Source organism: Oryx dammah, unplaced genomic scaffold (assembly GCF_014754425.2).
Source record: "Oryx dammah isolate SB20612 unplaced genomic scaffold, SCBI_Odam_1.1 HiC_scaffold_18, whole genome shotgun sequence".
NCBI lineage: Eukaryota > Metazoa > Chordata > Mammalia > Artiodactyla > Bovidae > Oryx > Oryx dammah.
In genome coordinates, this window is record NW_024070202.1 from 11,353,877 (window position 1) to 11,368,737 (window position 14,861).

The window sequence follows — 14,861 nt, forward strand, 5'->3', positions numbered from 1 at the left end:
ATCTGTAGGATGAAGGGGTTGGATTAGGACTGCTAAGATCTCTAATTATCTGTAAGAAGGTGCATACTAAGGAGTGGGGAAAAGGTAGTTTTAGAAGATTGAAAAGTGGCTGAGAAGAGGGAGCATGAGAGAAAGGTGTTCCGTTCTTTTGCAAATTCATCAAACACACAAACAGGTCTTGGACTAACTTAAAGGAACGTAAGGAGGTGTTAAGAATCTGAATGAGATTTGGGGACAGGCAGACACGACCAATGGATGGTGAGAGACAACTCTTATTGTCAAAACCTGGTGTTATTACAACTTTGGGTTTTATTCTGAATCATTTAGCTGGGCATTTAAATAAATATGAAGAAGGACTCGAAAGTATTGCCCTTGTTATGCTAAGAGGTGGTACAGACTGGAAGGGGGCTGGGAAAAAATCATTAAATCAACAAAGAAAGGTTCCATCTCTCCTTTCCAGCTCCAATCTGTTATCATCAGAGTCAGTCCGCTCTTCTTTAGTTTGTAAGCCAGACTGCTCTTTGGGTTTCTGGCAGAGAAGAATTTAGGCTAGGATTAAATAAATTCTACAAGGCAGTGTCTATGAAACTTTAGACTTCTGCTAAATTGATTAGGCTATTTTACCTATTTGAAGGTTCCCCAAACAGAATAGGATAAGTGCTCTGTTCTGCTACAGACACTGTTCAATCTTCAAAAGTATTCAAGACAAGTTTCTGGGTTAAAGACCAAGTGATTTCTTTCTTTTTTTTTTTCTTTCTGTTCTCAAAGGATATTTTGTGTTAACTGAGGGTAATATAAATATTTCTCTGTAATATTTTGAGATTGATAAAGGGCAAAGATGATCCTGAGCCCTTTTATTTTTCTTGAGTGCTTAGAATGTAGTCTGGAGAAGGAAATAGCAACCCACTCCAGTATTCTTGCCTGGAGAATCCCATGGACAGTGAAGCCTAGTAGGCTACAGTTCACGGGGTTGCAGAGTCGCACAAGACTGAGCAACTTCACCTTCACCTAGAATGTAGTATCATACCAAATTGACACAATAAATACTAAGAGTAGATTTTCTTTCCCAACTAGATTGAAATAAACTAAAACTGCTTCTCCTTGTGCTGTATATACATTTCCACCCCATTCATGAATGTGATTATACTTCATACAACTTTGGAGGATTAAACCTTCTTCCTTTATAGTACATTCATTTCCCTTGTCTCTAAAATGATAACCTACTGCTGGAAAAATGACCTGATTCACAGTGAAATTGGATAGGCTAATGTGAAGCAGTTAGGTTCTAGATCAATATTCTGTGAAATACCCCAGAAACACGTTTTCCATTCTTTCTTTCATTATTCTTAAAATGAGCCGTAACAGTGGAGGGGAAAAAAAGCTTTAGACTGACACATATCACATAATAGACTATGTGAAAAATTAAAAAATAGTAAACAAAGGAACTAAAATTGATATTAGAATGGAAAATACCTGCAGATATGGTAAATAAACTAAAAACATATCAGAGATGGTAAATAAAAATCACTTGCAAAAGGCTGAGCAGCTCGAACACGGAAACACACACAGATTTTCCTTTGACTATCTGGACAGATTCCCCACCCCCTGCACAAGTACACAGAGTGCCAGAGTGGTCATCTCACAGGGAAATAAGACCATTCACAACACGTGGAAAAGTGCTGCCATGCTCCAAAATAGATCTTGGAAAGTTTATCATCTTCAAGTGAGTGAATAGGAAACTTGACCATTTTTAGACTGATTAAAATTCAATGTATTTGTACTCGCCATTTTTAGAGCAACTTTTTTTTCCCCTCCACATCATTAAAACCCTATATATCATGGGTTTCTGACTAATTTTCATGTAAGTAATCAAGATATAGTTTTGAAATTCTATTTAAAACTATATTTTGCTAAGACAAAATTTTGCTTTTGTTTTTAAGTAGAAATTGCACCTTTACAATAATAGAACAAAGTTTTTGCATTTGACTCTGCTTTTTATGAATGAGATGTCAACTTGGCAAAGCATAATTTCCCCTTCTTATAAACCACAGTGGAATACTATCACCTTGGGTGCATCCCATGACAGCTAGAGAGATTAAGATTTAGAACAAATAAGGAAAACCACTTCAATTTCTTTAATTTTCTAAAATGAGAGAAATCCATGGATCCTCTGTTGAAAAAAATTTTTAAGTGAAAGACATTTTACATTATTTATTTATTAAATTTATTTTATTGAAGTATAGTTGTTTATAATGTTGTGTTGACATTTTACATCATGATAACAACACTTTGTTAAGCTTACCTCCTTCATTTTCCAATTCTGTCCTGGGTTGGCTGTGTGTTCTTCCATAAGTAACTTACCTCTATGTGCTTCCGTTTCCTTACTGTGCAAAGGGGATAATAATTGTACCTACCTGAGAGTGTTGCTATGAAGATTAAATATATTAATATCTATAAAAGGCTTAGAACATTATTGGCTCATAGTAGGTGCTATGTAATTATTAGATGTTATTATCATTATTGAAATATTTCAATAAATCTATTTTATAACCAAGCTTCCTTGAAAAATTTTAATATATACTTTCTATGAAAATGAAAAATTACACACTTTGCTGTGAATCAGATATTGGTCAAAGTTTCACATTGGACTTTGTTCCTGTCAGTCACAACACCAAAACTTAATTCCTAAGAACCTACCATGTACAAGTTGGTTATTGTGACAGAACGCCTTTTTTTCAGCTAGTTTTGCATATTGCAACTTGAAATACTTAGGGAAAAATCCTATTTGAACCAAAGAATTCATGGAAAGTTCTTCAGCATTTTACTTAGAAAAGCCTGTCTTTATATATAGGCAGCAAAGCAGGCAGGTGATAAACTTGGTGGTAAAAATTACAGACTCAATCAAGGCTGTGAACAGAAGATATAATTATGAATATTTATAAAAATGATTCGATTTTTTTTAAGAAAACACATATCCTCCAAAGCGAAACAGACTAAAATTAGCTCTTACAAGCCTGGATATGGTTCTGTCTCAGCAGGTACCAGACCCATTTAGACTCATGAATATGACATCATATGGTCAATCCCACTGTGAACAGCTGCATCTAAGAGGAAATTTGAAAATGATCAAAAAGGCCCACCTGCCCCAAGCCACCCTTGCATCAGTACTTAAAGTTTCTGTTATTATCTTAACTTTGTGAAAAGGCAGATTTCCCAAAGATTTTCAGCAGGGTATTAAGAACTGCTGTATCACAAAAGGGTCTTGTGGCTATGTAAATTGAGAAATGCTGTGAGGACAAGATTAAATGAATATATGCCTTCATTTGTTAAATAGATATTAATCGAGTGCAGGAAATAAAAAGAATCAACAGGACAGACCCGATGGGCTTTATATTCTAATGAAGGTGATAGAAAAGAGACAAGAACGGGAAATAAAACGATTATGAACTGTTCTAACTGTTAGGAAATGATCACGGAGCTGAGAGAGAGAGAGATGAACAGGTAACACAGACTTTAGAAAGCGCGATTGACTGTGGTGGGCCTCTTTGAGGGGGTGACATTTAAGCTAAGGTTGGAAGTAAGGGAAGCAGCTAGAGACGTGAAAACGAGTGAAAGAGCATCGCGGACGGAAGCAAGAGCTCCTGTGGAGGGTGTGAGGAGGAAAAAGATGTGCTACGCTCTGGTGAATGGACCCAGCGGAGTGCGATGGACTGAGGGGTCCCGGAAAATGAGATGGGAGCAAGGAGGCTGGGACAGCCAGGTCACAGAGCTCCAGAGGCCACGACAAAGAGTCGGGCAGCAAGGGCACGGGTGTGGTCCCTGCAAGGGATGACCCTGGCTGGTTACACTGCCCGTGGAGGACACAGGGCAAATAGGACTTCGGAGCTTTTAATATGCTCCGGGGTAGCATCAAGCTTCAGATCTGATACTAAAGATCCAAACTGATTTGGTCAGATAACACATGTCAGTGAATTACCTCCTGAATCATTCATAACACAATTGTTTTTTTCTTGAAGACAGTAAGGGTTTAGGCCATCCTAGATCGTCTGCAGGTGGCAGGGTTTGTAGGAATAGGGTAAAGGAAAAGCAATTGATTTGGGGGTGGGGGCAAAAGGGAGTTGAGGGGAAGACTGTGGAAAGACAGCAGTGGGGCTTTTTCTTAGGAGAACAGGTTTCTGGAATAAAGGGGAACACCGTGAACAGTAGGGCTGTGGGAAAGTAAGGGAAGGGAGGGGGCTCCAGAGACAGGCCGCGCCTCTTCTGGAATGTAGCCCAGGGCCATTCTTATTCATGTGTTTAACGCTCCATGTGGTCATCTCTAAGTATATTCATGCAAATATTTGCCTGCGAATGTTCATGACTCCCCGCCCGTTTGCAGACTCTTCAGGGAGAGCACTGGGCTTGGAGTCAGAAGGCTGGAGTTTACAGGGCAGCACTGTCATCTACTGGTGGGGAACTACGTCATCTCTGCCTCAGTCTGCTCTTTAGTGAAAGCGTTCGACTCCACATCAAAAATACAGATAAAATATTAGCTACCGAGAAAGCGTATGGCATCACCTCAAATACTAGGAGTGCCTTTTCACAAATTAAAATGCAGCTCAGAGAGACAACTTCCAGCGTTGATATATGCTGACTCCAAGTTGCCACTACTCAAATCTGCCCCAATTATTAACATTTCAGCAGCTAAGAAGAAAGGCCAAGTTTCTCATTGACCTTCTATTCACTAAAATGATATATCTAATTTGCAAGAATATACGTTTTCCTCATTGGAGGCAATAAAATCATTCTTGTTTTGAATGGGGAAAAGAAGCAAGCCTGCAAAGTCTCGTTGTTCTTGAATTGGCCCTCGAGCAACAGTGATCACTCACCACTTTGCTGGGATTTTTTCTTTTGCCTTAATGCCATCTTTGCAGTCTATATGATGTTAGGGATGAAAAAGTGTTCTAATATTGTCCTGACCTTTTAGCCCTGTGGTGGGTCCAGGGAATGAGGTGTTAAAGCAATTTGCATTATTGTGCTCTCTGTGCCAGGCGGGAACTTCTCTGAATCTTGGGCTAAAGAGATCCCACCTCAATGTCCATAAACACTGACATTTTCTACACTCTCCTGCTTGTAAGAATTCTGTCTGTCAGACTTAAGGTTAGCAACAAATAATTATGCTGGAGTTAGGGTTAATTAATGTATGAGTTGAGTCCATTTGAAATTTAAATTTGGCAGCAGTGCACTTCACCTGTCCTTTTTTCCCTTGTTGCCCAAGTTGACTTTATGAAAACCCCACCAGAGAGGAAATTTCTAAAAAATGGCAGAACTTTCCTTTAAAAATTATCATCAAAGTGATAATTTTTTCCTAGTCTAGTCCTGGGGTAAGTGCTATTACTTTTGGGCTCCAGAAAGGGATAAATGCAGTTTTCATAGTCAGCTGATACCAAATTCATATTTGTTTACAACAAATTAATTTGGTTAGTTCATAGAAATAGGCTGGGTCAGACATAAAAGCCTAAAGTCCTAGAAGAACTAATGTTACGTTTCACTGCTGTGCAGGAAATTCCTACATATATACATAGCTACCTAGAATGCCCATTTGGCATATGGTGCAAACCAGGGGAGGCTCAGGAACGCAGGCGAATGCGTCCAAATTCCTGGGCGTTGGTTATTGAGACAGGCTTAGTTCCTAAAACCCTACTGGGTGTGAAAACTGAGCTTGACACCTCCAGAGAGACCAACTTAAATGTCGTTGGAGAGGCGCTCCCCATTCCATTGGTTATTAAAGGCTCTGATCATTCAAGACAATTCATATATACATTCTAATAAAAGATGTCTAAGTTGTCATCAAAATTTCATTTGACTGCAGTTGTGAAATAAACCAACCTTTTGGCATTAGGCAAGCAGGCTTGAGTTCCAGCTCTGCCGCTTCCAAGAAGCTTGGTGAGCCTCATTGGCTTTCTGTGTCTCTGCTTCCTCACCTATGGAGTGGGATCGATAATCTTCCATAGAACCGTCATGAGAAGTGATGGCACATCACTCTCTCCAGCACAGTAGGACTTCAATGTATTGTACATAATTATTTTATTTATATTCCTAACGTGTTAAAGGTATTAACTTGCTGATGAACAGTTATTCAAACAGTTGAGAATTAATTGCTCCCAAGATGTCAGTCCATATTGGTAACATGAGAGAGGTCAGTTCTATTTTTTCCCTTTTCTACAGAAAATAAATACTACTTAAGTAGCTTCCGCCTAGTGCAAAAAGCATGGGAGAAGTAGAAGAATCCACTCTGTGATTAAGAAAGTGTAAAGAGGCCAGTGGGAAATGCTTCTGCATGCCTAAACAAAATGCTATGCTCTGAATAGGTAAGTTCTGTTTTAAATGCTCAGTGAAGAAAACAGAGTTGGCTCTTCCAATCAACACCAACTCAATCCAGAAATAAGTGTGGATGTAAGAAGCTCTGAGATGTGAATGGATTATTGATTTGAGAGAGAAGGGGCTAAAATCTGTAGCAATATTGAGCTGATACCATAAAGGTGGAAAAACTTAAGCCTCAATGTAACAAAAATAATTACAGGGGGAAAAAAAAAACATGGCCATGTTTAGGTAAATTTAACCCATTTCACAAAGAGAAGAGATGGTCTCTTGTGTGTGCTGGATATGGGATAAATATGTGACTGTCCTTTTTAGTATAGGAGGGAAAAAAAAACCCCAGATATTCCACAACAGAAAATGGAGAATAAAATGCCATTAAACAAATATAAAATGGTATACTTTGTGATCCAAAATTGGCATCTTTCACTTGTATAATTCACCTGTGCAGCTTCTAAGTACACACATATTCTGGGAGACATTTGGGTGCTGAAAGGGGATATTTCTAGATTGCAATCTTTGCAGGGAGGGGAGTTATAAAACTCATATTTTCCCCCAATATACTGTTATATCAAAGAGATTAAGAGTTTATTTCAATGAATGAATGACAAAAGGGAGGAATACTTTATATACACAGAGGCACACACACACACAGGTGTGCATGCACGCTACCTCTGGAAGCCCCAAGGAAAGAGATATCACAGGGTGGGATATCTTGCTTGAAAGCAGGGGAACTGACCACTGGAAAGACTTTAAAAAGAAGCAGTATTTAAGTTAAACTATAGGGAATTGTAAGATTTCAAAAAGGGGAGATAAAGTAATGAGTATATATCAAACTGATTGAAATTGTCGTGTACACTCAATGCTTGCATTTCCTCACTTCTCGTTCTTAGTTAAATCCAGTTGCAATCTCTCAATCCTTATCCCATTTGACTTACTCGCAACATTGAGTCTAGGTGCCTGCCCACTTTATCCTCTCTGGTTTCCCTAATACAACATTTTCTTGTGTTTCTTCCTTTCATCTCTATCTTTATTACAGGCTCATTTTCCACTGACCCTTAAAAAATTGGCTTTCTCGAATAGATGTTCTTATTTCTCTGCTTGCTTTTGTCCCTTCATTTTTGACTCTTTTTTTTTTTAAACTTCTCTATAGGCTATATCCTCCATTCCTACACCATCAGCTGAAATAGATATATGATTGTCTCCCAAACCTGTACCTTTAGTACAGAATTCTCTCTTTTGAAACGCATTTCTGTATCTACTTCTATTGGACATTGCCACTTGGGTAAGCCAAATGCATCACATTTCTAATTAAATTCTTTATCTGCCTTTCCCAAAATATTACTTGTCCAATGTGAAGGACATCCATCTCTCCTGTAACCTGTATAATCTCCTATAATCTGAAAGAAACTTGAAATTGATCACACAATCGTTCCTTTCCCTCACTTTTCCTAGTTCACATTTCTATCATTCATCAACTACCCTTGCAGACACCTGTAAGCTCCTGTTTTTGTTTTTTGTTTTTTTCCTTTTTCTTTTCTATCTCACCAAGGTGACTCTAATTGTTTCTCCTCTCTGTTACTGCAGAAGGTATTTTGATTAGTCCTGGCAAGGTCCACAGGGTCACAAGGAGGCTTCCATGACGCTGTGCTAAAGGGTTTGCATTTCATCATGAGGACAATGGGGATCCTTGAAAGAGCTAAAAGAGGACATTTAAATAATCAGATCTGCCATTTTGGCACATCAGTCTGGCTGAAAGATTGGACGCGTGTTAGAACGGAAGGCAGATTCCGTACTGCTCCGTACCCAGTATTCCGGGTTGGCTCGGCAAGACTGGATCTTGTCGGAGCTGTAGGTGCTTCCCCCGCAACCCCGGGCCTTGACTCCGTGTCCTGCATCGCAGGATACCTCCTGGGTGTCTCTGGATACCTGTGGCTTCTCGCAAATCACCATGTTGGTTCAAGCCTCCAGGGCTTTTTAGTGTCTGCTGTCCTGCCTATAACACAGCTCATCTCTTCCCCTGCTTATCTGGCTCACTGTTTTGTCATTTAAATGCTGAGTCATGTCCCCATTTAGGGTCACCTCCCTCGGAACGCTTCCGCGGTGTCCAGCTCGGGGTTGTTCCTCCCTGGGCAGCGCTCACTGGCGTTTCTCTCTTGGAGTACTTACCCCACGGGTCCGTGATTGTCTGTTGGGTTGTCTGACTCCTCCAGTCTCCGGTGAAGCCAGGAACTGAAATTTGTCATAATATGCCCAGACTAGGACAGCAATGGGCATTTAGTAAACATTTATTGAGTTTTTAAATATGAACAAAGCTATGAGGATGGTAATTTGTTAGACGTGTTACTGGGGAATGTTGAATATGTTTTGAAGGACAGGGGAAGGTGATATTTGAAACGCCAAATTCTGAACTACCAGACAAATAAAAGGCAAGAATTGGGGATGGGGCTGCAGGAAAAAAACTAAAACCAGAGTAAAGCAGCTCTGCAACTAAACCATTAACGTAAAGGGGCCCCCTCCCACCCATACCCCAATTCTGAGGCAACAGAATATCAATTCAAATTGCCCGCTGAAAATTTTCATAAGGGCTGAAAATGAAGGAGAGACTGGATTCAATTTTTGTGGCATCACTATGGCTTTGGAACTGGAATTAGGAAGCTGTTGAGGTTTTCTACTTGGCTTAGATAGGAAAGATAAAATGAGATCATATCGTGAAAGCTCTTCCATGCTAGGCTGAAGAGTGGTTCTAAGTCTTAGGCTCCCAGAGCAATCATTGAATAATTACGAATACAGGGGGACAAAATGGGAGCTTAGTAAACAAGTCTGACCGTGTGTATAACACTGAATGTATTACAGAGAGACTAAACGTGGCTGAATATTTGGGGAACATTTAAGTATTTTGTTAAAGGTAATAAGCTTAAATGAGAGGGGTGGCAGTGAAACTACGCAGAAGAAAAATGCAGCCTCCATGAGAAAAATCTGGAGTAGCGTTGAGACTTGATAAGACAGAAGCAAGATACACATTTGCAAAAAGAAATTTTAATGAAATAGAATGGTTAAATACTGATTACAAAAGCAGAAAATATTTCATGGAGCCAGATACTTTATTTCTTTAAGAAACAGCTCCTTGGGTTTAGAGTATTTGTATTATTCCTCTACAGAGAATACCAATTCATATGCTACTTTTAATAAAGAGAGGTTTTTCATTTGAACAAAGACATAATCTTATACTTCAGGTACCCAGAGGAACCCTGGGGTATCCTGCAGTGCAGGTCAAGGGCATGGAGCCGAAGGCACAGTGGGAGAAGCACAGTCAGCTTCCATGAGAAATGGTCTTGCAGAGCCGGCTGGCTAGCTGGGTATTAGACACCTTTAACTGCACTCCTTGATCCACGCTTCTGACAATAAAAATTTTCTTTAAAAAAAAAGCACTAAACTACATTCCAAACAGACAACACCCTTTTTGGAAAAACAATTCAAGAAAACCGCACTTGCAAATATTGAGAAATAGATTCTGATGACATTTTTTATCAATTTTTTCCCCTCTCAATTCTTCATTGCTAAAATAAAATTATAAAAACTTAACACCTTTCCATATTACTAGTTTTCTACACTCATAAAGTGAAGCCAGAAACATAAGTTAATATTATTTTCTGTGTTTTGATAGAAAACAAGTTAATACCATGGTGACAACACAAAATATTATCACTTGGTTTGTAATACTCATTTGTAATTTGTTTTGTAATACTCATTATATAGACTTCTATAAGATCATATCAATATTGAAAAGCACAGAGTGGTCGCATAAAATAATGCTTTTAATTATAATTAAAAAGTTGAATAAAATCTCATAGCTGAGTGGAATATTACTTATGTATTGGTCATTCTCTACTGACCTTGAGGACAGGTCATTATTTGTTTAGGTACCTTCAGGCTTAATGGAATGCTTGGCATATCATAAATAATCACAATACTTTTTGAATAAATGACATTTAAAAAATATACCACTTACATAGAACCTACTATGTACCAGGCACCTAATCAAAGTGATTTACAAACATTAATTCATTTAATTCTCATTAGAAAAACCTGATTTTATGAAGAGAATTAAGATACGCAAAGGTTATATAATTTGCCCCAAACCATACAGCTTCTTCTAGAAGATGGTAGAGTCAGGCATGAAACTCAAGGAGAGCCCTGTCAGAATCTGTGTTCTTAATTAATACTGCTCTGTGAAAAATGCTGTCTTTAAATTAAATAGATGTACATATATAAATATGTGTATTAACTATATTTTATAACAGCATTGAACTTAGAAGACCAGGATTCAAACACAGATTAGATTTACTCAGTTTGTGGCAAGTTTGAACAAGTCTCAACAAGTTCATTAACCTAATGGGTTAATTTCCTTATAGGTAAAATCAAAAGAAAAGCTGGTACCTCATAAGGCTACTGTAAGCTTTAAAGAAAATAATTTACGTGAAAATACTAGACTATAGTCGGCACCGGGTTATGCTATTATTTGGTGTGCCGAGAAACATGGTACTATTTTCTTCTTTTCTGCCTTCCAAAGGGTACATATTTGCATATTACACATCATATAGATCTTAGCAAAAAGGAGATCAAACTCTGTATTTGGTAAAACATTGTTTCCAGTAGCTCTTAAAGCTAGAGTTAATTTATTAAACCATTTTCTGGACAGTCAGATAAGCTTCAGACTCAATAGCTTGTTTTTTAGGGGGAAAAAAAAAATATATATATATATATATATACCAGAAACCATTATGGTTTAAACATCTACGATCAATGGGGGAAAAATATATATTTCTTCTATTTGGGATATAAGGTTATAAATATTAAAAATAAAATTAGACCCACAATAGAACATGAGGCATTTATGTTCCAAGACTCTCCGACATCACCCGACTCTACCAAACCCGAGGGGAACCGCCTCGGTCAGTGGTTCCCAACCATGGCTGCAGATTACAATCACATTAAAGAAGCCATCACAATGTAAACCCCCTCATCAGATAATCTGATTTAATTGGTTTGAGGTAGGGTCTGGGCATCTTTTTTTTTTTTTTTAAAGCTCTCCCATTGCAGCCTGAGTTGAGAACACTGGTTTACATCATTGAAAACATCACCAGTCTCTTATTTCCATTTCATTTTTACTCTAATAAAAACCAGCAGTAGATAATATTTTCATTCATGTCAACATTGAAAGAATCTGAGAAGTTCACTAAGAATAGAGTTTTCTTCGACTTCGAGCATCATGAAACAAAACAACTCTAAGATTATTTATGTGTTCTTGTGAATACATTATAATAAGGATTTCATGTTTACCATATTGGGTATGTCGGTATAGTCAATAAATAACCTTAGAGTACTTTACAAGGATTAACTATTATTCTTGTGGCTATAGTTTCTGAAATTAACTGTAGATTAGAGGCATGGGATCAAAGCAAAACCTGACCAATGGATGTTTTGAGCTATGTTAAAATACTGAGTAGAAATGAGTGCCCACTGAGAATACTGACTTCAACTGCAAAGCTGTTTTGCAAAGCTAATCACCTTAGACCCTCTCATAATGCCAGCATAGAAAACCAGCAGTTTTGACCTTTTAAAGCTGGGTTCCAACTGGACACAGACTAGGCTACCAACATGCTATTACAAATGATACTTTATACATCCCACAACACCAAAGCCATTCCTACAACACTAAAACCACTAAAATCCCACAACACTAAAACCATTCCTACCACTGTCTCTAATGGTAAGTGAAGGTTGCCCCAATATATGGACTATTTGTTTTTCTATTACCATTTAAGACACACTCAAACCTGGACACTCTGCTTTCTAAAGATTAGTTTCAGAAACTACATGGCCACACTTTGGTTTATTTTGAACATTTCACTTTCCATCACCCAATAATGCAACAAACAACCTCGAATAGACGATTTGGTTCAGGTTAACTACGGCAGTCAGGGTCTCCTGAAGATCGGCGATGGAACCCCTGCCTTCTAGTCTTGCATGTACTATGTTATATTAGGTTAAAGCTTTCAGACAGAAATTTTATTAGACAGTTCTGCAAAATATAGCCTGAATCATGGGTTAAAAAGCTAACTGGATTGTTAATTTTTGACTTTGACTGGATTTCCTTGGACCACAAGGAAAATGAATGTTTCGGGAAGATAGAACTAATATGTTAGAACTTTTCTTGAAGTCTTTCACCCGGCCTTGGAAAGAGCATCGTGAAAGAAAGAGTACCCTTTTGGAAGCTATGCACAGAACATATTTTTCCTAATAGGTGTGAAGAATGGCTGCTATGCATAAATGATTGTTGAAAATAATTCTCTGTAAAACATGACTTAACAAGTAACTCCATTGACCACTGGGCTCATTACCAATATCAAGAACAACCAAGACCCATCATGTAGACGCCAGTATCATCTGTTTGTTAATAAACACCTCTTAGAAAAAATCCACAGCGTTCAGCCCCTCATTGGGTAATTTTTCAGACTCAAGAAGCTGAAGAATGAAACTTTTAAGGGAAATTGATATCAACAGCAGAGTAAAACTCACACACAATCACAGGACTCTTCAACATGACACCCTGAGTTTCGGCACCTTCCCAGGACAACTAGCTTTCCTTTAATCAGGGGTAAGGAGAGGCGACTGAGAATAAGCCGACCCCGAATCAGACCCTCAAACATCTCAATCAAACTGCAGTTTTGCAATCAAAACCCAAGGTACCTAGTGCATCTCCACCATACCCCAGAACATCCCAGAGCTTGGAATAAATCCCTCTCATTCCAAGACCCTCCTTACCTGGAGTATTTTCTCTGAGTTGTCCTCCATGGTCGCTCAGTAGAAGCCAAGGGCGTTCGCAGGTGGTGGCTCCAGAGGCTCAGGAACTCAGGCTCCAGCGGGCATCTCCTGAGCAGGAGACGGCCGGCCGCCGCTGGGTGCGGTGCGGACGGTGCGTGCGCACCTCTCCAACCCAGGAAGGTCCGAGAGCGGCGCGGCGCAGCCCACCCGGAGCCTGGGGGGCTGGCCGTCCTGGCGGAGAGAAAACTACGTTAGTCCGGAGCGCTCTGTCTCGTCGCTCTCCCGATTTCCTGACACTTTAATTCTGCTTTAAGTGAGAGTTTACCCGTAACCCCAGTTTGTATTATAGGCTAAGAGGCAAACTGCCTTATCCCCGTGCTTGAGTCCAACCTCCCCAAAGTCCAGGAGGCTCACCTTCTCGGCGCCTTCCCTTCCAGCAGTGAGCTGGGCGCAAACTTCTCCCGACTTAAGTCTTCTCCTGCCCGCTCCCCCGCCCTACCCGGCCCGCCTCCACGTCCTCCTCCACCCCCCCGTGGAAGCAGAGGAGGTGGCAGCGGAATTGATGAGCGCCAGCCCCCCCTGTCCCCGAACCCTCCCGCCCCCGTCAGCCCGCTCCTGTCCCCGGAGAGGGAGGGGGAGCAGGAGAGCTCCGAGCGCCTCCGCAACAGCCCCCTGCCCCCCTGGTCCGCGAGTGGGGCTGGGCCCGCGCCGCTGCCTTGCTGGAGTCCCGGCGGGGGGCTCACTCCACGAGCCCCCCGGAGTGAAAGGCGGCGTAAACACGAGGAGCCTGAGAGGGACCCGAGTTAGACCTTGGGGAGGGGGCAACATCTGGGTTGGGGACGGAGGTAGCTTTTGGGGAGCCTTGTCCCCCTCCCCCAGAGGATGCCAATTCTGCCGGGACGAGTTTCCAAAAGAACCCACCCCTAGAGATCGTGCCACCCCAGCTCCTTCAGCCACTGCTCGGGGGACAGCACCAGAGCCTGCGGAGAGAGGGTCCCTAGGGGGCGAGGTGGTGAAAGTGAGATGGAGGTGGGTGGGGAGACTGTGGGCTAGGCACTGGGGTCCTGAGAGGAAGCCAGGGAAGGAGCTGGGGTAAGGAGAGAGGCCGTGGGGGTCCGGAAAGTGCGGGCAGAGCGTTCAGACTGGGGCAGCTGTGCGGAGCTGAAAGCGCAGACTGGATTCGAGGAAAAGCGCCCTTCATCGGGGGGGCTGCTGGTGGGCACAGTGGCTTACCCAGAGTGAGGAAGTGAGGAAGACCGGGGTCTCGAGTGCCTCTATCCCCCCTACCTCCCGCCACTCCCAAAGCCTCTGATGCCAGGAAGAACCTGGGACAACCCGATTCCAGGCTGGGCACTACTCCGGCTGGCGGGAGCGCTCTGGGAGGTGGGCAAGTTGGTTCCAAGGACGCACAGCCCTCAGCATCCTTTTGCCCACCGCTGGATAGAGCAAGGGAGCCGTGGATGCTTTTTTTTTTTTTTCGTCTCCTAACTCTGTTCAAGGGACTTTGGGCTAAGAAAGCAACATCCCGCCGTGTCCCGGGACATCGAAGTGGCCGTGGACCGCCCAGGTTACCAACATTACCGCACTCATCAAAAGAACTAAAGGCAACAGCAACCAAATAGGACGGGAAGAAAGCCAGACAGCATCACAGCACACTTTCCGGAACAGTCCGAGTT

The 14,861-nt window shown here is 41.1% G+C and overlaps 1 protein-coding gene across 1 annotated transcript; it reads left to right on the plus strand.

Annotated features, from left to right (window-relative positions):
* The first annotated feature begins 12,018 nt into the window (after positions 1–12,018).
* Positions 12,019–13,992, plus strand: LOC120878269 (vegetative cell wall protein gp1-like). The gene is made up of 2 exons (XM_040260944.1): positions 12,019–12,130; positions 13,541–13,992. Exons 1-2 carry the CDS (start codon positions 12,019–12,021, stop codon positions 13,990–13,992), a joined length of 564 nt encoding a protein of 187 aa, XP_040116878.1.
* The last annotated feature ends 869 nt before the right edge of the window (positions 13,993–14,861 follow it).

Coding starts and splice junctions, on each gene's coding strand:
- LOC120878269 (XM_040260944.1), top strand. CDS start 12,019: ATGCTATTACAAATGATACTTTATACATCCCACAACACCAAAGCCATT. Junction 12,131..13,540: donor TCCTACCACTGTCTCTAATG/GTAAGTGAAGGT, acceptor TTATAGGCTAAG/AGGCAAACTGCCTTATCCCC.